At 49.1% G+C, this 26,252-nt stretch overlaps 1 protein-coding gene across 4 annotated transcripts in view; it reads left to right on the top strand.

The window, feature by feature from the left end:
* CLEC16A (C-type lectin domain containing 16A) overlaps positions 1–26,252 on the top strand; it is a 209,791-nt gene that overhangs the window by 137,370 nt on the left and 46,169 nt on the right. For all 4 annotated transcript variants that reach the window (XR_014291540.1, XM_082600684.1, XM_082600683.1 and 1 more), the window contains exons 19-21: positions 16,121–16,272; positions 18,400–18,604; positions 20,323–20,487. Coding sequence is in view for 3 of the 4 variants with exons in the window: in XM_082600684.1 (XP_082456810.1) it covers positions 16,121–16,272; positions 18,400–18,604; positions 20,323–20,487 (522 nt within the window). In the remaining variant the exon portion in view is untranslated. The remainder of the gene's footprint in view (positions 1–16,120; positions 16,273–18,399; positions 18,605–20,322; positions 20,488–26,252) is intronic.

Raw genomic sequence — 26,252 nt, 5'->3', positions numbered from 1 at the left:
TTAGTATGATAATCTCTAGGTCCATCCATGTTGCTACAAATGGCATTATTTCATCTTTATGGCTGAGTAATATTCCATTTTGTGTGCATGCGTACGTGTGTGTGTGTGTGTATGTATGTGTGTGTATACCACATCGTTATCCATTTATCTGTCAATGGACACTTAGGTTGCTTCCATGTCTTGACTATTGTAAATAGTGCTGCTGTGAACATTGGGGTGCATGTATCTTTTCAAATTAGAGTTTCCTCCAGATATATGCCCAGGAGTGGGATTGCTGGATCATGTGGTAACTCTGTTTTTAGTTTTTTAAGCCACCTCCATACTATTCTCCATAGTGGCTGTACCAATTTACATCCCCACCAACAGTGTAGGGGGGTTCCCTTTTTTGCAAGTGAAACTTCTGAATAGTCTGTTTGCAGGATTTGCAAATTAACTTTTGAAGAGTCTCTTTATAAGCAGGGTAAGCTTTGCCTTCCCATTGTGTAAGCATACTTTATACTAATAGGTTTATTCACGTTATTTGTTTATGGTCTGTCTGCATCCACCAGACTGTAAGCTGTGTGAAGACAGGGACCTTCTTCTTCACTCCTGCATCCTTAGTACTTGGGGCTGTAGCAAATGCACAGTAAATATTTGCTAAATTGATAAATAAAGGACCGATTGGGAAACCTTATTAATTTTTTTTCATATCCTTAGTAAGCCCTTTTTTCATGTATATTATAAGTTCCAGACTGGGTCTTAATTAGAAACTTCCCATTAAATTCCTGAATTAAGTTTCAGCAAATAACCGCAGGCAAAACCTTTAGTTGCCATGGCAATCTTCCCTGAGTCCCCAGTTCTGGGCATCTGATTACACTCCTTGGTATGGCTTTAATAAACAGCCATTACTGACAGGTTCCCCAGGTCCTGCAGCCCCGCCCTCCACCAGCCCTTGCTGCCTTGTTCCATGTACTCCAGCCCCCGTGAAGGACAGCAGTCTCCCAGACTCCTCATGTTCTCATATGTCTCTGACCTACGGCTCACACACTTCCCCCTGCCAACTGCAACATATCCTTCAAAAGTCTGTGAGGACCCACCCACCTTGAAAAACTAAAGTAAGAGGAATGAATGAAGAATGAATTGCGTTCCTTATTTTGCTCTTCATGAATTTAATAGAGTGGTTCACGTTTAAGTTTACTTTCAAAAGAAGAAAAAACTAGGGAAAAATAGTTGAGATTCTTGATTCTTATCTTGTTTGAAATGCAGTTTAGTAATTTAAAAGAAGGCCATCTGATTGGGTGCCTAGGATTATACAGAGTTAGCTGATAAGATTTAGTTTCATATTAACTGCATCACTTTATTTTTTTCTTTTTTCTTTATTTTTTATACAGCATGTTCTTGTTAGTTATCTGTTTTATACATATTAGTTTATATATGTTAATCCGAATCTCTCAATTCATCCCACCACCATCACCCCCCCACCTCCTTTCCCCCTTTGGTGTCCATACGTTTGTTCTCTACATCTGTGTCTCTTTTTCTGCCTAACTGCATCACTTTAAATCATACGCTTTGGAAGTGTTGTTCCAATGCCAAAACGGTTATCGATACTCAATTTGCGCACTAGCGATTAAAAACAGAAAGCAGGCAATTTGGTGTGTGAAGGATACAGCTTTTGTTTAAGCCCAAAGGTATGGCTTGTCTCCACCAGAGGTCTCCCATATTTTACTGTTAATGTTTGAAGTATACTGAATTCCCACCAGCTAATTAAAAATCAGACTGCTGTGCCGGTAAGCATTCACTCTGTGAACTAATTTCTGCCAAACGGCCATAAATGTGTCCCCTGGTATGAAATTTAGATATTCTTTCCCATCAGGAAAGAGGTGTGTGGTTTAGTCCCAACCTCTTCATTTCAGGGAGAAGGAAACTGAGGCCCGCCCGGAAAGGTCACTTGCCCTAACTGAGGCCACACAACCTCGTACGTGCCCAGCTGGGATTCAGACCCAGGCCTCTTCTCGCTCTCAGCTCACTATTCTCACCAAACCCTTCATGCTCTTGCCGAGTTGAGTTTAGAATGCTAATTGTATTATTCCTAGGTGCCAGGCACTATTCTAGCACTTGACATATCACTGAGTCTCCACAGCAGCAATACTGTAGTACTGTTATCACCCCATTTGATGGATGAGATACCTGAGGTCCAGAGGGTGGACAGCAGCGTGCTGAGGACCCGCACCAGGCAGTCTGGCCCCTTCCCCATGCTCTTCACCACCAGACTATGCTGTCCCCGACCCAGAGAAAGGACAGATACAGAGGGAGGACCCAAGTGATGGGCCAGGGAATGCGTGTGGATGCCCCTCCAGACATTCTGACCAAAATCAGGCAAAGAGCTTGAAACCCCAAGGGACTGGTAAAAAGTGGGAGGCTAGTGCTAGGCCATGAAAGGTCAGATGCAAAACTGTATCAAAGAGGAACCCGCGAGCCCTCTGGAGAGGGATAATGGCTTGATTTGGCCTGAAGCACTGCTCTCTTCCCCTGCTTGGTCAATTTCTGGGCTTCTTTCAGGATTCAGTTAAAACTTCACCCCCTGCAGGAAGCCTTCCTTGACTCCGAGCTGTGTCGGTGGCCTTCTTCTGGCCTTCTGCAGCCCCTGGCCTTTCCCTGCCACGGCCTTTGTCACGTTGTAATGTCATGGTCACTTGTTTGGTCTCCCCCATGGAACACAGGAGTCCCTGAGGGGTGAGTCTTGCCCACCTCTGTGGACGCCTTTGCCAAGCACAGGGTTCAGCCTGGAGGAAAGTGCTTCAGAAATGTTGGAATGAAAAGTGTGAGCCAGTGAAAGGGAAAGAGGATATGAATGGTTCTATCTACAAAGCCATTTCCTTCTACCACTGTCCTGTCTTGAGAGAGGAGGGTCCTGGTTGGATATTAGCAAGACAGAACATTCCCCACCCAAGAAGGGCCTTGAAGGTCAAGCTCAGAGCCATTGACCAGAAGAGCCCCCTGAAGTTCAGCCAGCATCTTTGGGTGTACAGATCCCCCACAGATGCCTGTGTGATGCCCAAATATGTCTTCTCTAGTGATGTTAATAGTATAAATCCTGGGAGTTTTAACACTTGGGGGAAACACTCTAGCCCATGTCCTCTGCCAGAAGGAACCCCCTTCCTCCCACCCCTGCCCAAGGAGGGAAAATCCCCCGGGCCAGATCTGCTCTCTAGAATACCCTGTGTACTTTTCTGATGAAGTATCATAAAGAGAAAATCTGAGGGAAAGAGATTCGGCCCTATCTTCAAGAACTTTCTGTCCAGAGGGAGAAAGGAGATGTGCCCACATGACCCAAGCAGAGAAAATCACAGGCCTTTTCTGTACCTCATCTCATCTGCTCCTCACAGAATCCCTATGAAGTAAGTGGTATATCCATTTTTCAGATAAGGAAACTGAGGCTCAGAAAGGTCACCCAGAGCAGGGACCTCCTTCTTCCCTGTAGCCAAGCGCCTGGCACCCAGTGGCCACCAGGCAAATGCCAGGTAGAGAGACTGGTGGAAGAATAAAAGAAGGAAGGCAAAGGCGGAGCCTTCATATCCTGTGGAGGGGCCCAGAGCAGAGAAATCTCGGGGGTGGGGGGCACCTGGGCTTCTGAAGCCCAGGGTACCCTCCTTCATTGGCTGCTGGGCTTCTGAGTAGCAGGAAGGAGGGAGCCCCACCCGAAGTCGATTCTGTCTATCCCAAGTCTGTCTTGCAATGCATGAGGAAGAACTTAGGTATTCAAATCTTTTCTTGGAAATCTCCAGTATTCCATTGGTCTGCCTCAGAGTTAGGTTAACTTTATTTACTCATGCTAAACAGGGCCATTTTCTGAGAGGAAATTATGCAATGTCCTATGCAAATGTGGCATTCTGGAGAGTGAGTGTCAAGATAAGTGTGGTTGCCAATGTGTTATAAAGATCAGATCGCTGTGCCTCTGATGGCAGGCTGTGTGTCACTTGATAAGGGGATATGCCATGCTCTACCTGGAATTGCTGCTCACTTGGATTCAGATTCTGGTAATTACGTTTCCACCGAGTCGTCTGTCTGTGGACTTTGTTGAGTGCAAAGAAGGAACAAGGGGGCTTCCCTGGTGGCGCAGTGGTTGAGAGTCTGCCTGCCGATGCAGGGGAAACGGGTTCGTGCCCCGGTCTGGGAAGATCCCACATGCCGCGGAGCGGCTGGGCCCGTGAGCCATGGCCGCTGGGCCTGTGCGTCCGGAGCCTGTGCTCCGCAACGGGGGAGGCCACAACAGTGAGAGGCCCACATACCGCAAAAAAAAAAAAAAAAAAGAACAAGGAATAAAGCACTTGCAGGTGGCACATCCTCATGTAGGCTCAGCACAGTCAGAGGGAGCTGCCCCACACGCGTCCAGACGTGTGGAACAAGAAAAGCCAAATCCTTGCCCTTTGTTCTCCCGAGAAGAGAGTCTCTTGAGATTTTCCAAGGGGAATGGTGAAGACAGACAGGGATGGGTTTTCCTGGCCACTTTGTGAAAATCAGTCACATTATTTTACTAAACATGACATGTGCTTTCCAAGCAAGAGTGAGGAAGTAGCCATGGAAAACCCGTCCTCAGGAAGCAGGTAGAACTGAGCCTGAGCCCAGCTCTGTCCCCAGCCTGTGGGGCTGGCCTCCCCAGGCCTTCAGCTCCTTGTCTGAAAATGACAGCAGGCCCTCCCTCCAGCTAATTCTTGCTCCTGGGTCACTTAACAGTCACCAAGGCACCAACCCATCACATGGTAACTGCTTGAATAATTGCTGAATGAACAGATGGCAGACTTATCCACCCATATCAACAAAGTGAGCGTTGATGTAATATCCTCGGTGGCCCTGGAATCCACTGGGTGATGTTAAGATTCTACAAGGTTAAGAAGTGCTACAAAGAACACTACAGGTACCCCTCAGGCCCCAACTCTTCCTGTTAAATTCAAACTCAGGAACCAAATAGATCTTCACAGCGAGAATTAATAATAACCTTTGATTGCCCAGCCTGAGTGTGTTACGCACGCTGCTGTGTACTTCTGCACCTTTCACAACAACCCTAGGTGGTCAGTTTTTCCCCCAACATTTTCTTTTAAAAAATTTCAAGCATGCAACCAAGATGACAGAATTGTATATGGAGCACCCTGTACCCATCATCCACATTCTGCCACTAACAATGTACTGTACAGTTGACCCTTGAACAGCGGCGGGTCCACTTATACATGGATTTTTTTTCAGTAAGTAGTACCTCTATTTTCATTTTACAGATCTTTACATTAACTAAGTGTGGGGAAAAGTTTGTGTTGGAATAGAGATCACAGTATGTGGAATCAAAAGAACTAGGGTTTATAAGTCCTCATTCTATCCAGTGTTCAGCTAGCTTCCTGCCCTTGGGTGCCATTTATCACTTCCTTTGTTTGGGTTTTTTTTTTCATTTTTAATTTATTTTTATTTACCTTTGGCTGCATTGGGTCTTTGTTGCTGCACACGGGCTTTAGTTGCAGCGAGCGGGGGCTACTCTTCGTTGCAGTTCACAGGCTTCTCATTGCGGTGGCTTCTCTTGTTGCAGAGCACAGGCTCTAGGGGCACAGGCTTCAGTAGTTGTGGTGCGTGGGCTCGGGAGTTGTGGCTCACGGGCTCTAGAGCGCAGGCTCAGTAGTTGTGGTGCACGGGCTTAGTTGCTCTGCGGCATGTGGGATCTTCCCAGACCAGGACTCAATCCCATGTCCCCTGCATTGGCAGGTGGATTCTTAGCCACTGCGCCACCAGGGAAGCCCCACTTCCTTTGTTTTTGAGGCACAAAAAGCACTAAGTGGATTTTCAACTGCACAAGAGGTCCACACCCCTAACCCCTTGTTGTTCAAGGATCAACTGTACTTCTTTTATCACATGTCTACTCTTGTATCCAGCCATCAGCCCATCTTTTCTTTCTTTTTCCTTGTTATTTTTTTCTTTTTTGCAAAGTCAACTGCAGACATCAGTACCCTTCTCCCTAAAAACATCAGCATACATACGGTAAAGTCGAGCAATACAGGCCTTTTATTACCCTGGCCTACAGATGAGGCAACCGAAGCAGTCAGGAGCTCAGGGTCAACACAGCTAGAAAGTGGCAGGGCCACATCTCAACCTCAGGCAGCCTGGCTCATGACTGTTCCCTGCAGCCACCCCTGCCTTTCGAGCTGTCGTTATGGGGCGGGGAGCAGAGCTAGGTGCCTTGGGAGTGTTTCAGGCAATTGTCTCTTGGAGCTCTGGGGGAGGGGCCGGTGGCAAGGATGCCAAAGGCCAGGTCATCAGTGTGGGTTTGGGGATAGCCTGGTGATCATGGATGAAATATTGGAGCCAAGCACTAGGTCACAGTTTCCCTGGGTGGTTGGGTTTCAGCACGTATCCTAAGACCTGCATCCCTAATGGCTACACCCCCTTGCAAACCCGAGGAACACCAGTACCTTTCCGCCTTTATTCTTGGAGGGACCAGACTCATATACCTGGCAGGAGAAATTGCCAAGACCTGCTCTCCATCCAGGAAATATCACACTTGACATTGGCCCTGTGCCGTGCTGGGAAGGAAGGCTTTAGGGAGCTTCAAAGAAGACAAAGTAATTGATTGCTACTTGCAGCAAATAACCCATAAGCTGTTGCTGGGTTGATGGAGAAACGGTTACTTAATTTTCTTCAAAGGATTGATTGGACTGTCGGGAGAAGCAGCCAACCTAATTGAGTGTGTGCTGGTTCACACCCTAAGTGGGAACCGTCGCATCTCTTTCTCCTTTTGATTTCGGAATGTCATGGGCCATGCGTGGAGTCTCCCCTTGGTGTTCACCAGGCTCCAGAAGGTCTGGGTGTCACCCGTAGAGGACCATTCTCCTTTGCTGGGTCTGTAGAATCACCAGGGCCCGGTTCCCTGTCACCCAGCTCTGCTGGGTTACATTTGAATCAGCACAAGACTTCCTTTTCTTGGCACTCAGAGTAGCTCCCAAGGAAATGCTTGTGACTTTCTCATGCCCCACAACGGCTATCGTTTTCAGTTTTGTAGCAGATGTTGATGGAATGGTGACATTTGGGAGATGGATTGCAGTTTCCCAGCGGGCATCTGATTGACTGCCTTGTACCGCCTGTGCCTCCCTCTCCTCCCAGACCTCCCCCAGAGAGCCTAATGGGGCCTGATGATTCATCAGCTGCTTCCCAGCCCTGCATTACTGGTCAGTTAAGGCCTCTCCCGGCAGCTGCATCCTGTCATCAGAGAGCCACGCCAGGCTGGTTTTCCCTGGAGTGGCTGTCAAAGCTGTATTCAGTGCCACAGGGTACCTTCTCTGTCTCAAAGGGCTGCCATCTGCCCACTAGTCTGAAGGCTTCATGAGGGCAGGGGCTCGGCCCATCCTGCTCTCACTGTATCCCTGCACCTGAATGGAGCCCCAGGGCGGCAGGTACCCAGCGTGCCAGAAAGAGGAGGTCCCAGGGCTGCCACTAGAGGGGCCACCAAGTGCCTGGTGAAGGGGGACCTTGCCCAGGAGCACACAGCAAGTTCACGCCATCAGCCACCATGAGATCAAACCCTTGGGACCTGCCTGCAGAGAGCTCTGGTCATTTGACTGTCCCCCTGCTGGACCCAACCAGCATCCTTCACCATTAAGATCTAGCCGGGATCAGGGGTGCCCCCTTCTCTGAGGGAAACGGGGGTCGCTCCTCTCTCTGGCCCCATCCTGAAGACTAAAACCCCAGGTCACAATCAGCTTGTTCAGGATGCTGTGAAGGCCGCATGTTCACTCTGGCTTCACAGCTCATCACATTGTGTCAGTCATGTGCCGTTGGGGATGTTACTTGACATCCTGCAGTTTGTGTCCTTGGAAATCAGTGAACCCCCCTCATAGGATCCCAGGAACTTGTCAAGTTGGAGCTCAGCGCCTGGCCCACAGAAGCACTGGTTGTGGTGTCAGCACAGAACTGCTGGGGGCAGGGGAGGGAGCCCCTGTCCAAAGACTCAGCCCTGACAGTCTTTCAGCATGTGGTTTTTGAGAACCACAGGCCCGAATGGCCCGGCATCCCTACCGGACGCGGCCACCAGCTCCCAGGGAAGTCAGCCATCTCCTTGTCTTAGCTCTCCCTGTGAGGGCCCACGGTCCCCTGCAGTTTCTTCCTCACTAATCCCTGGCACACCTGCAGGTCTGGAAGAGAAACCCAGTCTGCTCTTGGATCCAGAGAGAGACCAGGACCACACATTCCTTGCAAAAGGACTCAGATGCTTTTCTGCTCACAAAGGAAATCCTGGTCTCCTATTAGCTGTGAAAGGTCCCTGCGGGCCTGTTATCTTAGAATCCCAGGGTAAGCCTGCCTTTCTCAAGGACTCTGTACCTTGTTCCCAGCCCTTCCTGACCTCTGATTAACAGAAGGCACCTGAAAGACTTGGTAGTGTTTACAGAGTTGATAATCTAAACTCCAGCTGTGGTGATGTTCCAAGAATTGGCCCTAAAGCCCAGTGTATTGGATTTCAAAGCGCTGGAATTCAGCTGGCCTAGAAATCCCACTGTAAGAATAAAAACATCGATTCTAAATGTATTTGGAGCCACCAAGCCAAGAATTAAATTATGGTATTGGCATCCATATTTTATTATGAAGGGATCATTTAAATACAGCAAAAGTCAATCAGCCCCATTTATTGCTCAGTAATGAGCTATGGCCTGTCAGAGGGAGCTGTGGAGGAAGAAGGCTTCAGCCCGGAGGGCTAAGAGGACAGCCGTTGCAAAGTCCTTTGCCTTCGGTAGGGGAGGACCAGAAGACGTTAGCATCTCTGCATCCAGTGACAAATACTTCTTCATCGCCTGCCACTGCCCAGCCCCACTCCTGTGGGTACAGCAGTGAGTGAGACAGGTCAGGCCCTGCCTTCCTGGGGCTTCTGTCCAGATAGGGAGCAGGCCCCAACCAGGGAGGAAGGAGTAAACGGGACCCTTGGAGGCTGGCAGGCATTAGGGGCCAGTAGGGGGCTAAGGTGTGTGGGTGTGATGGAGAGTGAAGGGGTGGCTGGGCCCATCACCCCACAGGAGTTCTGAGAAACAGCCAAAAGCCATGATTTAGTTTCTCCCTCTGAAGAGCCTTAGTCTAGAGCCTGCATCCAGCCAGCGTGACTTTACCTCAGGCAGAGGGGTTCTGACCAGTGAGTCAGGGCTCCAGAAAAAGTCAGGGCGCTTCCAGGCAACAACCACTGCTGTGCTGGGTGTGGCCCCAGGCCTCTCTCAGGTCCCTTGATGGTCCTGCCAGGGTTATAAGTAACCTGAGATGCAGAGAGGGAGGTGGCTTGTCCAGGGTCACACAGCTTTTAATGGCAGAGCTGGGATTTAAACCCAGGTCTCTACAGCTCCAAAACCCAAGCCGTTCTTACCCAGACAAGTTGCCCTGATTCTGCACTTCATGGCAAGGTGGCTCTTTCAAGCTTTTTCCTCTTCTCCTCCTCTCTCCCAGCATCTTAAACTTCTGTTGGAAAATGGCTGCACTCCTTTCCCTTCATGCTGCTAAACACTGCAGGACCTTTCGTGCACCCAAATCGGCCCTGGGCTGTTTCTCCAGGCTGGTCCTCCATGGTGTGGTGTGCAGCCCCTTGGTGGTGCTGGAAGAATTTTAGAATTTTAAGTGTGCCTGGATACAGTACTAAATTACAATAAATCACAGTTGCAATTCTCTATTGCTGAGTAACAAACCACCTTAAAATTCAGTGGCTTAAAACAACTACAATCATTCAGTTTGCTCACAGATCTATAATTTGCCCAGGGCTCAGTGGGAATAGCTCATCTCTGCTCCACATGTGGGCCCAGGGCCTTGGTTTCTCTCAGTCGGTGTCTCCATGGCTGCTTGGGCTTCCTCACAGCATGGTGGATAGGTTCCAAGAGCATTTTCATAACCTTGCTTAGAAATCATACAGGATCTCCTCCACTGTACTCTGTTGGTCTAGGCAATCACAGAGGCCCACCCAGGTTCAAGGAGAAGGGACACAGACACTACCACCTGATGGGAGGAGGGTCAAGGTCACACTGTAAGAAGAGGACATAGCGGGGGAGCTATTGCTATGGCCAACTTTAGAAAGTATAGTCCACAAGAAAATACGTTTCAGTGCCCCTCGGGTCCTTTCTGTTACATCAAGGAGAAGGTCTCAGATTGGTACTAGTTTGTCTTAGAACTTCTCTAACTCCTGGGACTCCTTTTTTTATCAAAAGAGCAGGCTTTAGGCTATAATTTAATTAAAAGATCTTTTCAATCTATTTTCATGGTCACCTTATTTATTGTAAGTAATTCCGCTTTTCCATTCATTGTAATGATAGGAAGTTAACTTTTAAAATAAATTTATTTTGGTAAAACATGAGTGCTTTCAAGAGAAAAATTAAGGACAAGTTCTACTTTGCTGCTCTAGATTTACTCTCACATGAGCATATGAATAGGAGTTTCCTTTGTCTGTTGTAGCAAAAGTATATAAACCACTTGAATGGCCATCAGCTGGGGAGCTGTGAAATCATTTAGAGTCACGACTGCAGTGGGAGAGAATGCAGCTATGAAAAATAGTGAGGTGGGTCCCTGGGTGCTGATGTATCACCAAAATGCGGGCTTCAGTGGTAAAAGCAAAGGGTGTATGTGGCATCTGTGAAAGACAAGGCAGGGGGTGGGGGGTACAGCTACATACACACTTGGAAATGCAGAGTGGACAGATAACAAGACATCAGTAGTGGTTGCCTCTGCAGAAGAGGACGGGGAGATTTACCATCCACTATAAAAAATTCCACGTCTTTTTTTTTTTTTTTGAAAATTGACCCCTTTCGATCTCTTAAAAACAAAAACACGACACAACATCAGTTTTGTTTTTTTGTTCCGTTTTCTTTTGTTTTGCCGTCCACAATTCAGTTATACCTAAATTCTAAGACCAGAGTCCCCTACCCAGAAGCAAAGAAAAAATTCCACACCTTTTAAAAGAGAAACATGCGAATGTGTTATCTATTCAAAGAGATTGATAAGCTTAATGTCTTCAAATAGAATAAAGTGACAAATCTTTCCCCCTTTCAAATGAACCGGAAGGCAGTGCCTAAGGGTAGGAGGAACACATCACCCCTCCCTGGAGGGAGGTTCCTTCTGGTCCTGGGGTGCAGTGGAGACGTCTGTCATCCCACCTGCTCTGCCTGTAGGGCCCGGTCCCTCCCCACATGGAGACTTGGTCTCCATTATGGTTTGTGGTCTAGAGCCCCAGCATCCCTGCCGGCCCCCAAGCCCCTTGCGGCAGTGCCAAGCCTCATTCTTCACGGTCTGGTTCCCTAATACAGGATCTAACACCCACACGTTTGTTGAACTGGACGCCAGAGCTCTCCAGCTCACACATCTGGCCAGTTTGGAAACGTGCACACCTGTGTGCCAAGAGGCGCTGCCGGTTTCTTGCCGTTGCCCTGGTCTCAATGATGGTCACTGCACTTTGGGATCAGGGAGAGCCGTCCAGCCGACAGCTAGGCCTGGTGCTGCTTCCCAACCCTGGCTGGGCCCCAGAAGGACCTGAGGCCCTTTGCATAGGAGAGTCACTTTTCCTTTTATTTAAGTACACAAACAACATACCTCTTGGAAAAATCAGAACACTGCATATAAATTAAAATGACCTTGACCCCTCCCCTGCAGTCCCACCTCCTCCCCTCCAAAGAGGTAATCACTCTGCCCCCTGCCAGACATTTTCTTAAATTTTCCTTTTACACACACATACTTGAGTCCATAGAAAATATACAGTGTCGTTTTGTGTGGTTTGATTTTATGCAAGTTGTGTCATACTGCATGTGTCATGCTGCAACTTTTTCCACTCAGCAGCACTTCTTGAGACTAAACCTTGTTGAAACATCTAGAGATCTCATTCCTTCCTTGTTATTGCCATATGTTTTTACACCGAATAAACATACATTTTTTAAAACAGCCTTCCCTTCTCACTAGACATCTGGGTCATTACAAACCCAAATCCCGCTGTCAACATCCTTGTTCCTGTCTCTAGGCCCACGCGTATGTCTTCCTGGGAACATACCAATTGCCGGGTCATAGAGTGTGAAACTTTCAGTTTTAATAAATAATGCTGATTGGCCCTTCAAAATGGCTACGTTAATTAATTCTACAAGAAGCGTTTGAGAATGTCAGTTTTTCTGTGGCCTCCCCAGTACCTGATGTTATCAGACATTTTTATTTTTGCCAGTCGGGGGGGATCCTGTTCTCATTTGTCTCCTGATTTAGCACGAGGCGGGGAGCACCTGTGTGTGTGTTCATTCTCTTGTCTGTGAGTGGCCTGTGGAGTTCTTCATATTTTCTCCTTTATTCATCTTTTGCCTTTTAAAGGTATTTTGCAAATATTTCCCCTAGTCTGTTTATGGGTTTGTTTGTTATCCATGAGGTAAATTTTAATTTTGAGGTAGTCAGTTTATCAACCTTACACTTATTTATCCATATGTATGGATCCTCATTTCTTTTTTAGAGAAATCCTTCCCTAAGGTCATATGGATAGTCTGATAAATTTCTGTCGGTTTAAAAACTGAAGCCCTCAGCCCCACCCCTTTTGAAGTGAAGTTGGTGGGGGAAGGACGCAGGAGACCCAGGTGGGCCGAGAGATTTGAGCAGCGCCAGTGTAGGGGTGGCCCGTCACCTGCACTGGCCTCCCCCAACCACAGGCCAATCCTGAGAGGCCTCCAGCCACCCCAACATAGCCGTCCGCTTCTGAGTCCTCCCCACAAGCCTGCGTCCCTCCCTCCCGGTACCTGGGTACCTGGCACGCCTCCCCCCAGCTCAGAGTGAAATCCACGGGCTCCTGCTCGCAGGCAGCAGGTGAAGGACTTGGACCGTGGGCAGAGCTGGGCCCTGTGCCGCAGCTCGCTCTCCTGGGCCCTCCTCCGACGGGAACGCTCACGGCCAGCGTGTGGAGCAGCTGAGGGGAGAGCCGAGGCGGTGAAGGCGTTTCCTGAGATGCCGCCCCAGGGGCCCGCAGATGTCACCCTAGCCAGACTCCCTTGATCTCTCTGCAGGATGCCCATACACCCTTCTGTTAGTCCACGGAAGCCGCTTCATTTCTCCTTAACTGCCCCCACAGCTTCTGAAAAGCCAGGGACTCCCTCCCTCTTGGAGCCATCCTGTCTCAGTGGTGACGGTGGCCTCTTAGTTTTCTTATGAAATCTCTCACGGGGCTTTGATGTCTCAATTGCATTTCTGAAAGTTGTTCCACTTTGGGGTTTTGTCCTTCCTTTTTTGTTCTTTGTGGCAGAGGTGGTAGGTCTTTTTTTCCCCCTGAAGTCCCTAAGCCCCCTGGGCTTTGTGAGGGGGTTGCCTGCCGACAGACCCCACTGACACCAACGCCCTGGCTGTGCCTGCTTTCCCGGCTCTCACCCGCACATGAACCTCTTCTGTGAATGTGGGGAAAGAAGAGCCAGGTTGTCCTGTTGAGGGGGGAAGGGACGGGGGAGAGAAAGAGAAAGGAAAAAGGAAAGAAAAGGCATCCTTTATGAGTTTAGTTTTCTCTTTTTAAAAAGTAAAAGATTCTAATTGGGGAACATGTTTTAAGTATTGAGTAAAGAAAATAAACTCTACCTACCACAAAGAAAATGTTTGTAAGAAAGAGTGTGAGGACTTCCATTTCTGATAATACAGAAGACTAGTGTCTTCCATGTGGAACTAGAAATTCTGAATACAGTCATTTTTAGAACTCTTCTTAAATACTTGGCTGGACCCTTGGGAAAGGGAGGAAGTTTCTTGCCCTCAATAAGAGAATGTGCAATCCAGACAGTTGAGCCTGTCTGGTGCTGGTGTTTGCCGTGGGGTATCTGGCTGTGCCGGGTGGTCATATGCTGGGGAGGAAAGACAGAAACACAAGGCCTTTCAAAGCTGAGAGGATAGACCGGAAGGCATCCCATGAAACCAGGATCTCAGACGGATTATGCTCTCAGAGGGTTAAACTGAGGTAGTGTGGGAGGTGGGGGGGGGAGGGGGGGGAGAGGAGGGAGGGGAAAAGAAGATGGCAGAGGAGAAATGTACCTATCATCCCGTAGATCTAAATGAAAAGTAAAAATGGAGAGGGGGGGTGTGGTGAAACCTTGGCAAAATACCTGAGCCCAAGGGTTTTTTGTTGTTGTTTTGTTTGTTCGTTTATTTATAAATTTATTTTATTTATTTATTTTTGGCTGCGTTGGGCCTTCGTTTCCGCATGCAGGCTTTTTCTAGTTGCGGCGAGCAGTGGCTACTCTTCATTGCAGTGCGCAGGCTTCTCATTGCAGTGGCTTCTCTTGTCGCCGAGCACGGGCTCCAGGCGTGCGGGCTTCAGTAGTTGTGGCACGCAGGCTCAGTAGTCGTGGCTCGTGGGCTCCAGGCGTGCAGGCTTCAGTAGTTGTGGCACGCAGGCTCAGTTGCTCCGCGGCATGTGGGATCTTCCCAGACCAGGGCTCAAACCCGTGTCCCCTGCACTGGCAGGTGGATTCTTAACCACTGCGCCACCAGGGAAGCCCCGGAGCCCAACTTTATCACATGTGCTTAAATTCTGGGGCCAGAATTGTTACTATCTGTGTTACCTTTCCCCCCAACCCACCACCAATAAAATGAAGCCAAATATTAGGTCACAGAACGTATTGGGGTGATTGTGCTACAGCTGGAGTGTCACAGAGCACAGCTGTAAATTTACTAAAACTCAAACTGTACACTTAAAGTGGGAGAATTTTATGGTATATAAATTATCCCTCAATAAAGCTGTTTATGAAAAAAAAAAACAACCCACCCACCATTCTTCTAATCAGGACTGTCTTTTAATGTTTCAGTATATTTCTCTGTGCTTATATTTCTTTGTAGGGATACACTTTTTTTTTTTAACAGTCAACATCATAGTTATAAAGTTTTTATCACCTTGTTCATTTAAAATTGTAATGTCTTTTCCAATGCCATTGCAATTATTTGTAAATAGGATTTTTTACTTGGGTCTTTAATACGTATTTCAAAAGTACATGTTGAATACTTTCTCATTTTAAAATAATTTCAAGCAATACAGTGGTATAGAGGGCAAAAATTAAAGTTCTTCTGTTGATACCACACAGACACACACACACACACACACACACTCTCTCTCTCTCTCTCTCTCTCTCTCTCTCTCTCTCTCTCTCTGTCTCTCCCTCTCCCTCCCGCCCACCCCAGTTCTCACTTCCCTCCCCATAGGTAACCACAGTCCACAGTTTGGTTAAACATAATTTTTAAATGGGTGTATAATTTTCCATATGATGGGAAAAAATCATACTCAAGTGGTTCCCCTATTTGGGGGCATTTAGGTTGTTTCCTGGTTCAGCTGTTTCTTTTAAAACATGTTACAGAGGGTTTCACTGGAGGGAACTCAAAGCAGACTGTAGATTTAATGGCCCTGCGTTACTCTGGTGATTTCAAAGCCATCAAGGACAGGCAGTAAATTAGACCTCAAATCTGGGAGTAACTTCCAGCTAAGAGAAGGGACCAGGCGTAAGCTGAGGACCCCCTGCTAAATGCTTTACCTACCTGTTCTCATTTTAAGGCATCAGACATCTCAAGATAGGGGACATTATTCCCATTTTACAGATGGGAAACCGTGGTTTAGAGAGGCCAAGTGCCTTGCCCCAGATCGTGCATCATCTAGTGTAGAGCTCGGCTCTAAGTTGTCAGACACCAAACTGAGGTCTTGGTGATTCTATAACCGAGCGAGGGGCTCTTCCTTTCCTGTCTCCACTTAATCTAGGTGAACACCATCACAGGTGTAAACCACCAACGCCTGCAGGGAAGCACTGAAATGTTACTGGGATTCCGGATTTGTTGGGTATTTTTTTAGCTACAGGTGCAGTGCCTAATCCACAGCTAACATTGTACTGATGCCTTATGTACTTTCTCTGAGTTAGTCCTCACAAACAGTGCTTTGAGTGGGAGGGGCATGATCCCCATTTTTCAGATGAGGAATCTGAAGCCCAGAGAGGTACAGTAAGTTGCCCAGCATGACTTGGAGGAGGGACTCAGACCCAGGTGTGTGTGACTTCCAGCCCAGGCTCCGGTGCCAAGCTGCACTGCCCAGCAGAACACAGGTCAGCTGGAGTGTGTCCATCAAGCTGGGCAGCGGACTGCACCTCACTATGCTCTCTGTCCCCCTCTACCACAGACAACAGCGACCTGATCGCATGCACGGTGATCACCAAGGATGGCGGCATGCTCCAGCGGTTCCTGGCTGTCGACATTTACCAGATGAGTTTGGTGGAGCCTGACGTGTCCAGGCTGGGCTGGGGAGTGGTCAAGTTCGCAGGCCTTCTGCAGGTACGATGGCCGAGAGCTCTGGAAGCTCTTCTCGGTTGGCTGTACAAACACCGACAAAAGTGTCATCTTTACGGTCAAGTTCAAATGACGGTCAAATGACATAAGGGCCACGTGAACAGATTATCATTGACAAAAGTTAGAATACCTCACAGATAAGAGCCAAGTCCCCTTTGACCAAAACCCAATTCTCACTCCTCTCGTCCATTATCAGATACGGTGCTTTGCCGAATATGTGTATGACTATAACTACATGTACTGTTTTTAAAAATTGTACAACATGTAGTTGGAATGGGGTGTGTGTATTTTTTATACTGTCACATTGAATGTATTGTAAACTTTGCTTTTTTCACTCAACGAATGTTTTGGAGAACTGACTGTGTTAGTCTCTGCAGGCTTACTGGTGTTCTTTTAACTGCTGCCTGACTACACACCAAGGCAGAGTTAGCCAGCACCCTGTGGCTGCTTCCAGCTTTTTACCTTTACAGACAGTGCTGCTGTGAACAGAATTGTCCTGACTTCCTTGTGCACTTGGGCCACCGTTTCCCTAGGGCAGACACCAAGAAGTTGGGCTGTGCCTATTTGCTCTCTAGAATGATTGTTGCCACTGGTGACTTATGGACATTCCTGTGTCCTCCACCTCTCCAGCAGGCCTGGGCTCTAAACTGCCAAACGTCAAGCTGGAGCATGGGTTTTCTTAACGTTTGTCTAAATGATGGGTGACTAATGCCAGCTAGTTGGTCGAACGAAGCGTGGAACCAGATGAGCTGAAAACAGCCTCCAGCTCACGCCCTCCCCCACCATCACCCCCGCCAGACCCCTGGGCCCTGAGTTGCCCTGCGCTGAGTCTGTTTCCTTGCTGGGCAGTCCTGGTTGCTGGCAAGGCCTTGCCGGGGCAACCCACATACACCTCTCCAGGGCAACCCACTCCCCAAGAGGACCACCCACGTGTTTGAGGATGCTGTTGCAACCATTTCCCAGCCTCCTCTTTTTCAAGATCTTTCCATTTAAAAAAGGTCTTTTACAGAAGGTGGTGTGAGAAGCAGCTATCTGAAGAAACTCTCATTTAGAAAAAGACTTCCACATAGGAGACTGTCCATTAGGTGACTTAGTGCTTCTTATTTATCTAGGTTTATGATCAATTTCCTTTAGAATTTAGTGTCAGGAAAGTGTTTTTACCCCTCAAAGGATTAACACGTCATCCCTCAGACAATGAAAGCCACATAAACCTTTTCTTTTGGTTGTCTTCCAGTAGCTTCTATTCATCAGGCCATTATTACGTGCCAGCCTCTCTCCGTCTTAAAAGCGTAATATCTCATCTAATTCCCACTGCAACATTTTGTGCCAGATTGAATGCCGGTGAACAGTATCTGTCTTGCTTCATGAGCCTTTTCAACATTTTCCCCACCTTTCTGACTTTCATGTCTGTCTCCTGTCTCCTGCTTTTATCTCAAACCTTACTTAGTGGGAAGCAAATTCTTTGCACAGAATCCAATCTGATGTTTCAGATTGGATTTGTCCTGAGGATACTTGCTGTACGTGAGTTCTCCTCTACCTTTCAAGTGTAACTTTCTTCAAACGTCTGCTAAGTGGTCCTCCCCTATTCCTTTCTTGGAGTAGCTATTTCCTTTAGGGGCCAAGAATTCGTCAGAGACACAAAAATGGGAGCTAAGGATGCCCCCTTCTTAAGAGAAGCAAGGAAGGAATTGTTACGCTGGAGGAGATCACACTGGAAAGGACTAGGAACTTGGGTTTGTTATCTCTAGTTCCCCGAAGCAAGAATTGTTGAAGTTTGTTGGGCTCCCTGAGGCCCCATGAAGAGGCTGGTTTCCCGTGTGTTTACTAGCTGCCTCAAGTCCTCGCGGGGATGGAACAGGCCACCACAGCCAGCATCAGCTTCTTGAGCTCTCTGTGCTTCCCACCCCTCGCTTCCCGCCAGGCCTGGCCTGGTTTGTGCCTATCCTTGACTCTCTCAGACTTGGGGAAGTCTCAGATGGTCTCCTCCAGAGCAAAAGCAAAGTTCAATCTGGGGGACCTCATTCTAGATAAGACGTGAATCCACAGCTTCCGAGCAGCTACCTTCCCCCTGAACCTAACAGACACCCTTTCTTTGGCCTCCTCCCCCCGCAGGACATGCAGGTGACTGGCGTGGAGGACGACAGCCGCGCCCTGAATATCACCATCCACAAGCCTGCATCCAGCCCCCATTCCAAGCCCTTCCCCATCCTGCAGGCCACCTTTGTCTTCTCGGACCACATCCGCTGCATCATCGCCAAGCAGCGCCTGGCTAAGGGCCGCATCCAGGCGAGACGCATGAAGATGCAGAGAATAGCTGGTGAGTGCAGCCCCGGCGGGTGTCCTTTCGGCAGCGGGGCAGCAGCTGCCGCAGGGCGTCAGCATGACTCTCACGTTGACCTTGAGAACCCCTATGACTCCTCTAGAAGAGGAAACATATGGTTCAGGAATGAGTTGTGTTTTGGTGAGAGAATGGAGAACCCTGAGTGTTTGATTTCTACAAGTCTAGGGCTGCTTGGAAGAGGCAAGCCCTCCCTCCCAGGCAAGAGGCAGCTGTCAGTGTGGGACGACGGTTCTCCCTCCTGCACACGGACGTTCTCTAGTGTATGCCTGCAAAGCGTTTCAACGTTCCTTTGCCACCTCTGACCCTTAAAACAACCCTTGAGATGAGTAGGGCCTGTTCTCCCCATTTTACAGAAGAGTAAACTGAGGCTTAGTGACTTGCCCACAGCCACGCAGGCAGTTAGTTGGCAGAACCCAAATGCAGAACTTCCTACACTAAAGCCCATCCCTTCCTCCTCTCCGTTCCCAGCTCTCATGAGAGGCAGCCCTGCCTGGTGAGGGGCCCGTGACCCAGCACTGGATTCGGAAGTGTCATTTCACATTGCACAGGGACTGTGGTGAATCTGTGAGGCGGCCCTACACCGCCCAGTGTCAGGAAGGCCCCAGCTTTCTTAGAAGTGAAGGCACTGAAACGAGGGCATTCCCTTCATCAGGGTGGAAGGCACAGCGTCCTCCTCGGGGAAAAGGCGTTCTATCAACTCCTAAAATCACGAACAGCCTTTCACAAGAAACCAGTGCCTTTCAGCTCAAGCACCAGTGGTCGTTCTGGTATGGTCACTGGGAGGCTTTCCAGTCCACTGGGAGAGAAGGGGAGCGTTCTCGAGGAGTCACCTAAAAAGAAACACTTGGAGGGCAGGGTTTCTGGATATTGTGAACTCAGTCATTTCCTGCACGTGCCCCGTTGATTTGCGCAGGCCTGCATCCCATATAGTCCTCATCTTAGTTCTCACTCAGCTGAAACTTGGCCTCCAAAATCATTACAGAAGCATTTTGTAATGTGCAAAGTGACTTAAATCATTCAGTCCTTTCTCTTAAGATTTATTTCCAGAGGGTTGTTTGTTTGTTTGTTTGTTTTTAATGTAAAGCAATTTCTCACAGCTGGCATGAAGGCTAAATATTTCATTTGAAAATTGAGAATTATGCCGTAAAGTGGCTGTTAGAACTAACGCCTTGGGTATTTCTCAAATTGATTTTAAAAAGCCCCTCCAAATTGCTGTATCGTGAGATTTCTGCGTGCAAGAGAGGACAGCAACAGAGACACACACACTCCTAAGTACACAGGCACACGTGCGTGTAAGTTCTCTCTCACACACTCTTCCCCACACGCATAGATTTATGAACTTTCACAGCAGAATTGGCCCCGTTTGCTTTGGGGTCTGAAAGTGTACCCAGGGCTAAGCCTTGGTAGGGTCTTCTGTGCATGGGAGCCAAGAATCCGAGGTGAAGATGGGCCTGGCACTCATCTCTGAACCGCTCTCTAGGCGCTGCTTGTGTTATGAGCCTCAGGCAGGACCCTTGGTGTCACGCTGGTCTCCCCAGCTCGAGGCTGCTGGCTGCCTGCTTGGCATTGTCCGAGGGATGTGCCTGGCAGGGCTGTGGCCACACCCGCTACAGCCGTGCTGCCCGAAGCCTCGTCACCTACATTCCCATCCCACGCACGTGCTGAGCTTGAACCACGGGTTTTTTTGAACGTAGCCCTCCTGGACCTCCCGATCCAGCCGACAACTGAAGTCCTGGGGTTTGGTCTCAGCTCGTCCTCCACCCAGCACCTGCCTTTCCGCTTCTACGACCAGTGCCGCCGGGGCAGCAGCGACCCCACGGTACAGCGCTCTGTGTTCGCGTCGGTGGACAAGGTGCCAGGTAAGCCGGCCCCCACCCTGTGCCACCTCCTGTCCCCTCCAGGGAGCGGGAGAGGGGTGGTTCCAGGACCTTCTCTGTCTTGAGCCTGCGTAGGCTTTCCTTCCCCTCTCAGAAACCCCATTTCTTAGAACTTATCAAAGTGCAGCACAAGATTAAACACAAGCCCCAGAAAGAAATCTTGGCTTTCTCTTTGGTGTTCTGCCGCCGGGGTTTGGTTTTCCAGAGATTTGTTTGAGGGTGTGGAAGAACTTCTCAGAATTAAGACTAAAAATTTCTTGGAAATACTTTAGATTATTAGTAACAAGGTAGTGGGAGAGTCATTTCCTCCATGTACGATGACTAGAAAGAGCTAGTGTGTGCAGTTCCTGTTTAAGCCCCTGAAGAAGTGAGACTTCAGAAGAAGGTCCCGCTGCCCCCGGGCGGCTGCCACTCTCTTCTTTCTGGGAGCCTCTCTTCCCACTTTCCCCAAAGCGCATCTCTAACTTTCCTCCCCGCCTCTCCAGAAGAGAAGCATGAATAGAAAGTTCAGGGTCGCCTGGTGAAGCTGAAAGTACTGGTTCTCCAGAAGGGCCGGCGGGCTCCCCCTTCCTGTTCTGACATGTCTGCTTTAAGTAAATCCATATGCATCCCAACCCCTCGAAAGAGAACCTTGCTCTTGATTGCAAAACTTCAGAAAACTGGCCAAGCTGTCCCCTGCAACTTCACTTCTCCGCAGTTAAGGCTTCGAACCTCAATTGCGAATGTGGCAAAATGTTTTCAAAAGCACTTACCCATTTAAGAACAAAATCCAGTGAAAAGAACCTGACCCAAACCAGGATCCCTGTTTCCCCTCCACCCCATGATTCATTCTGATTTCATTCTTTGATTTGATTAATTCATTTCAGAAATATAGTATATACTATAAGCATATGATTTCTTTAAACCCAAACAGGACATGATAAAATGAAAAATAAGACTACTTGGCCCCAGAAGTAAGCATGGTTAACAGTTTCTTGCATTTCCTTCCAGAAATGTTTTGCTTGTCTGTTTTTACACCCGGGGTTATACCATATGTGTGATTCTACATCTTGCTGTTTTCACTTATTGACAAGTCAGTGTTACGTGTAAGCACATGTAAATTGACCTAACGCTCATTCACTGTTGTGTGGTATTTTATCATATGGACGGAACAAAAAAGTCTTTTATAACATTTTGGATGGATGGACATTTGAGTTGTTTCCAGTGTCTTGCTCTTCCATTGTCAAAGTGAACCTCCTCGGGGTATCTTTGTGTAAGTGTGCAAATCTCACGTGTCTATGGGATAAATTCCCAGTGGTGGATCTGCCAAGTCGAAGGGGAGGTTTTTTCATCTTAATATATGTAGTCCCAACATGCACTCTGGAAAAAGTGCGCCAGTTCACGCTGCCACCCACTGCCTGCAACTGCTTTCATTCTTAAATCCAGTCTTAGGCTACAAGGTGGATTGTAGCCCTGCCTCTGTGTTCAGCCATGCAGTATGAGATGATTCTGCCTGCTCGGGGGTCTGGAGGCTTCTTTGTTAAAAATTCTCCAGGTTGCTTTCTGCCCTGTAGAGATGGTTGCTAAGTAAATATAAATGATGACCATGAGTCTAGGTTAACTAAATACACACTGGCCTGGTAAGAAATCATTTCTTTCTTCCTTTTTTTTTTTTTTTTTTAAACACACAGTTGTAATTTTATTATAACATATTATTACAAAGCACCGCTTTGTAATCTTTTAAATTGAAATATAATTGACATTTAAGATTATGTGACTTAAGAAATCAGTTCTTTAGGGTCATCAGGGCTTCTCTGAGCTCAGGACCTAATGGGTTAAGGAGAAAAGCTTGGTCCTTGTTTCCGCTCCCCCATCTTTGGAATAAGGCAAGTGTAAATTAATAAACAGAGCCGGATGTCACGTTCATCGGCCTCTGCACAGCCACCCTTCTGTTTGCAGAAGGCTTTGCAATTACTTACTTCTCCCGTCCTGCCTGGGCTCCAGGGGAAGAGCGAGGTCATCCAGGGCTGGGGGTGTCGCCGTGCCGACAGTGGCCCGGGCCTGCTGCCTTACGGGCGGGGGGATGGGCGGGGGGGGGCACAGCTGGAATGCCCAGTGTCTTCTTGCTGGTCCCAGGGTCGGGATACGTGACGCTGGGCCACTTGGGACTGTGGAAGTCAAAGGCGGCGCCTGAACGCCGCAGGCATCCACCCCTTAGCAGTATCTCTCCCCCAACAGCCCCTGGCGGTGGAGACATTCTCTCAGCTGTGCCCCCGAGGGCGGCTGCTCTGGGGCCTTGGGTGAAGAGGCCTCGCTGCCCCCCTGTCCTCGCCTGGGCCAGAGATGTGACCTGAAGAGTGAGCCTTAGCGTGACTCGAGAGAGGGAAGGGAACCCGCCCGCCCCGCTCCTCGCCACCTGCTAGCTCAGATTTGGCCCCGCAGATGCCCAGCATCTTGAGGTCATCCTTCGTTTTCCCTTTGCTCTCCCACACCCACAGGGCTGCCCTGCCTCCAGAACACACCCCACCGTCTTCCCCCGCCACCAGCATCTCTTCCTAGATCGTGGCAGCGGCATCAGAGGCATTCCCTGGCTTCCAGCCTCGTTCCCTCCCTTCCATGCAGCCAGAGGCATCTTTCTAGAACATAAGTCAGATCACATCATGCCCCTGCCTGTAGCCCTCCAGTAAGCTTCCCGTTGCTCCCGAAACAAAATCCATGTCTTTCGCTCTGACCTAGTGTGATCGTTGTGGGATGGGCCCCAGCCGGCCTCTCAGACGCAGCCCCCCACCTTCGTGCTGTCCCTGCGCCGGCTGTACCACCCCTGCTGCTCCTCCGAGTCAGCGCTTCTTAAGCTCTTGGCCTCAGGCTTCCTTCTTCTTTTTTTTTTTTTTTTTGGCCGCACGGCATGTGGGATCTTAATTCTCCCACCAGGGATCGAACCCACGCCCCCTGCAATGGAAGCTCGGAGTCCTAACCACTGGACTGCCAGGGAAGTCCCAGCACCCTTCATACTCTTTGAAAGGTACTGAGGAATTCACAGAGCTTCAGTTTGTGTGGATTATGTTTATTGATATTTCAAGTATTAGAAATTAAAACTGAGAAATACTTTAAATATTTAATTATTCGTTTAGAAAATAATAATAACCCATCCTATGTAAACGTAAATAACATAGTTCTTTATGAACAATAACTGTTTTCCAAGACAAAAAAAGTTAATTTTTATATTTTTGCAAGTCTCTTTAATATCTGGCTTAATAGAAGACAGCTGAATTCTCGTATCTGCTTCTGCTTTCAACCTGTTGTGAGAGCGTGGACTCTGGAAAACTCCTCTGTGTACTCCTGGGAGAATGAGTGTAAAAGGAAAATGCCGACATTATTTTTATGGAAGTTCTGAGCCTGGGACACCCCCCAGGGTTCCCCAGACCATGCTTTGAGAACCACTACCCTAACTCACTGTGCTCTCTCCTGCCCCAGGGCCTTTGCATTGAATGTTCTTTCCTAGATCTGTGTGTGGCTACTTCCTGCCAGTCCCTCAGGCTTCAGTCTGCATGCCACCTGCTCAGAGAGGCCTTTCCTGATCCCCACCCCCACCCCTAGCCCCACTGCATCACATTGGCCTGGTTTATGTTCTCCGTGGCCCTGGGGCTCCGTACCTAGCTGACATATTTGTGTACCTTCCTCCCCCACGGAGAGGGTCACTTCCACGGGGACCTGGAGTGTCCCCTTCACTGCTGTACTGCAGCGCCTAGCACGGTACCTTCATTCAGTCTTCACTGAGTAAGGAGTGAGGCTTTGTTCTTATTCTCCACACAGCCTCAGAGCAGATCCCGTCAGATGCCTTCTCCCTGTGCGGACACCAGGGAGAGGAGCAGTTCCCACAGGGGCCCCAGACGTTGGGTGGTTTAGGCTGTGGCACTTTGACAAGGGAACACGAGGGAACGGCAGCCCCCAGATCTTCAGCAGCATTCCTCGACTTAACTCCTGTCACCAAAGTGAGTGAGATGTGCGTCCCGGGCACCCGGGTGATAAGACTTGGGTTGGTTGCATGTCAGTTTCACCGAGCTCACCTTACTCAGAGTTTGCTGGAGGGGTCATCAGAAGCCCGGCCCAGGTTGGCCTCCGATGCTGTGGCACCCATAGCCGCCATCTGGGTATTGCTCTGTGTCCCTTGCCATAGGCCACACCGTTGCAACATCCCAGGCCGGATGGGATCCTTGCTCCTGCCTGGGAACAGTTCACAGGGGAAGAAACAGTGCTGGCCACCTGCCTCTGGGAGATTGCGGGAAGAGGCAGCTCTACTGTGACACATCTTCCAAGTTTATCTGCAGGTCCAAGTAATTGTCACAGAGCCATTTGTCTCCCCCTTTCCAAGCTATACATGATTATATTTGATGAAAATATACCTTTCATTTCCTTGGAAGAGATATTAAAGTAGAATATAAATCAGGACTAATAGGCGACTAGCCACTTTGGTATATTTTTCTTCTTCCATTTGGCTTGGAAAGAAACCACAAATTCTGTTTATCGGCCGGCTTTATGTTTATGGCTCTCGCCCCCATAGAATGTTCAGCTCCCTGAGGGCAGAGGCCGGTGTGCGCATGGCCGGGGAGGGAGGGGTCAGCAGTGACTGGCATGTCTGGCGGGCAGGCGCAGCCGGGTCTAGAGTCCAGCTTTGAGGTGCGGTGCTCCACGGTTGGTGCCCTCGAGGATTCGTACCACTGACCCACGGTGACAGCTGATTGCCAGAATCTGCCAAGGCAGGGCGGGGTGTTGAAAACTAGCTCACAGGGCAGTCTTCCCATGAACACCTGTGGACCAGCAGACCCCAGAGCAGAGGCTATTTCTGGAAGTAACCCTGGGCATCAGGGGGCAGTGGGCTCCAGTCCACGGGCCGGGGCTCTGGCCTTCGTGACTCCTTCTGGGCTCCTTCTGGCCCAGAGGCTGCTCACAGGCGTTCACCTGGGGGTGGGAGGGCTGGTGACAGAACACCACCGTCCCTCTGGCTCGGGTCCTACCCAGGCCCTTCCTAATTCTTACCCAAACAGAAGGGCTCTTAGAACCCAGCGTGTTACAGGGATTGGAGTCGGACAGCCAAGCAGGTTGACACCCACTGGCCCTTACTGACGAGGGCTCAGTGACATGTTTAAAAAAAGTGACCCTTCCCCAGCTGAGGACAATCAGCTGCCCCCCACCAGCCTTTTAGCTCCAGGGAAAGGACGGTCTGCCTCTTTCACTGCCCTCTACCCTGTTCAGGGTAGTCCTGTTGCAGTCTGGCCCCTGCCCCCTTTCCACAATCAGCTCCTCTCTCTTCTCTGTCCTGGGCTCTCTTTGCAGATAATAAAACAACCCAGCATTTCAGCCCCATTGGCTTTCTGTCTGCACCTCGCGAGGGCCAGACGCGTCCTATTCAGGACCTCTGTCCTCGCGCTGCCCTGTGGCTGGAGCCTGAAACCCTCTGTGAGGCTGGTGCCTTCTCAGCGTTCAGGGCTCTGCTCACATTCCTCTTCGGAGGCCTCCCCAGGGGCCCCACCCACCCCAGTCCCCCTCTGTGCAGCAGCTGGGTTTTAGTTTTTCAATTGAGGTGGAATTCATACACCGTGAAATTAACCATTTGACAGTATACAACTCAGTGGCATTTAGTACCTTAACAGTCTTGTGCCACCATCCCCTCTACTAGTTCCAAAACATTTTCCTCAGCCCCAATCAACCCTGTACCCACTAAGCCGTCACTCCCCATCCCCTCTCCCCCCAGGCTTTTGGCACTCACT

Source organism: Mesoplodon mirus (assembly GCF_964341445.2).
Source record: "Mesoplodon mirus genome assembly, chromosome: 15".
NCBI lineage: Eukaryota > Metazoa > Chordata > Mammalia > Artiodactyla > Ziphiidae > Mesoplodon > Mesoplodon mirus.
This window is presented reverse-complemented; position numbering and strand designations above follow the sequence as displayed.